General features: G+C 36.0%; 1 protein-coding gene across 1 annotated transcript in view; it reads right to left on the bottom strand.

Annotated features, from left to right (window-relative positions):
• The window catches only part of CBG01084, a gene marked incomplete at both ends in the record, with an annotated part of 7,333 nt that overhangs the window by 5,940 nt on the left and 253 nt on the right, over window positions 1–1,140 (bottom strand). Inside the window, one exon of the mRNA XM_045237010.1 lies at window positions 309–350. Within this exon, the coding sequence (XP_045091737.1) occupies window positions 309–350 (42 nt within the window). The remainder of the gene's footprint in view (window positions 1–308; window positions 351–1,140) is intronic.

Raw genomic sequence — 1,140 nt, 5'->3', positions numbered from 1 at the left:
TGTTTAAAGAATCAGTAACCGAATTTTTTAGATTATTTTACGATTCAGGGTACCCAATTAGGCTGCGCTGAAATTTTCAAGTCAATTGGTCTATTCAGTTACGCGCAATTACGCAAAGTATACCGCCACCCGGGGCGGGGGCGAATCCCCGCCCCGCGCGCTCGGGGCGGGGCGAATCCCCAACCCTAATTTCGCGCCTAGGAGGGGGCATGGCCTATGGGTACCATGGTCAAAAGTTTTAGAGTAGCCCCTATACCCACCACATACAATATCAGCTTATACGACCATTTTGATTTTTTTTCCATTGCCATCACCTGTTGACCCGATCTCAATTCTCTCAGAGAATGTGTCTTAAATTCAATTACAGTGGCGAGAAGTGGTGTGGAGAATTTTTTCGAACATTCATAACTTTGTTCAAAATGGCTCAATTGACTTGAAAATTTGCATGAGAATATCAGTAAAATCCAAAAACATATAAATCGGTTTTTTGAAAATTTCTCATTTTCTGAATTTTCAGAGCAGTTTCAGATATAACAGTGGTCAGAGAATCCAACAAAAACTTTTTTTCAGAATTTTTCCTGGCTTTGATTTTAGATGTCAAATGATTTTCAGTGTCCAAATATGCACGAAAAAAATTTTGTAGAATTTTGGAAGTCGGGTTTTCGAGTTATGATGCTCAGAGCACAAAACGTATGTGTATTTTTGCCATAACTGAGCTGAAAATGTATTTCTGATGCTCCAAATCTCACAAATGATGTGTTTTGAGTTGGTTATCAGTGTCAAAAGTTTATGTCAAAAGTTTTTCAATTGTAGAACAAATTTTTTTTTCCTTTTTTATTCTCACTAAATTTTTTCTAGAGGTGAAAAAAATGAAAAAAAATTTATTACGAACAACTCAAAACAAATCATTTGTGAGATTTGGAGCATCAGAAATACATTTTCAGCTCAGTTATGGCAAAAATACACATACGTTTTGTGCTCTGAGCATCATAACTCGAAAACCCGACTTCCAAAATTCTACAAAATTTTTTTCGTGCATATTTGGACACTGAAAATCATTTGACATCTAAAATCAAAACCAGAAAAAATTCTGAAAAAAGTTTTTTTGGATTCTGCGCACCACTGTTATATCTGAAACTG

The sequence above is a fragment of the Caenorhabditis briggsae genome (genome assembly GCF_000004555.2).
Source record: "Caenorhabditis briggsae complete genome, chrV, whole genome shotgun sequence".
Classification (NCBI taxonomy): Eukaryota; Metazoa; Nematoda; class Chromadorea; order Rhabditida; family Rhabditidae; genus Caenorhabditis; species Caenorhabditis briggsae.
This window is presented reverse-complemented; position numbering and strand designations above follow the sequence as displayed.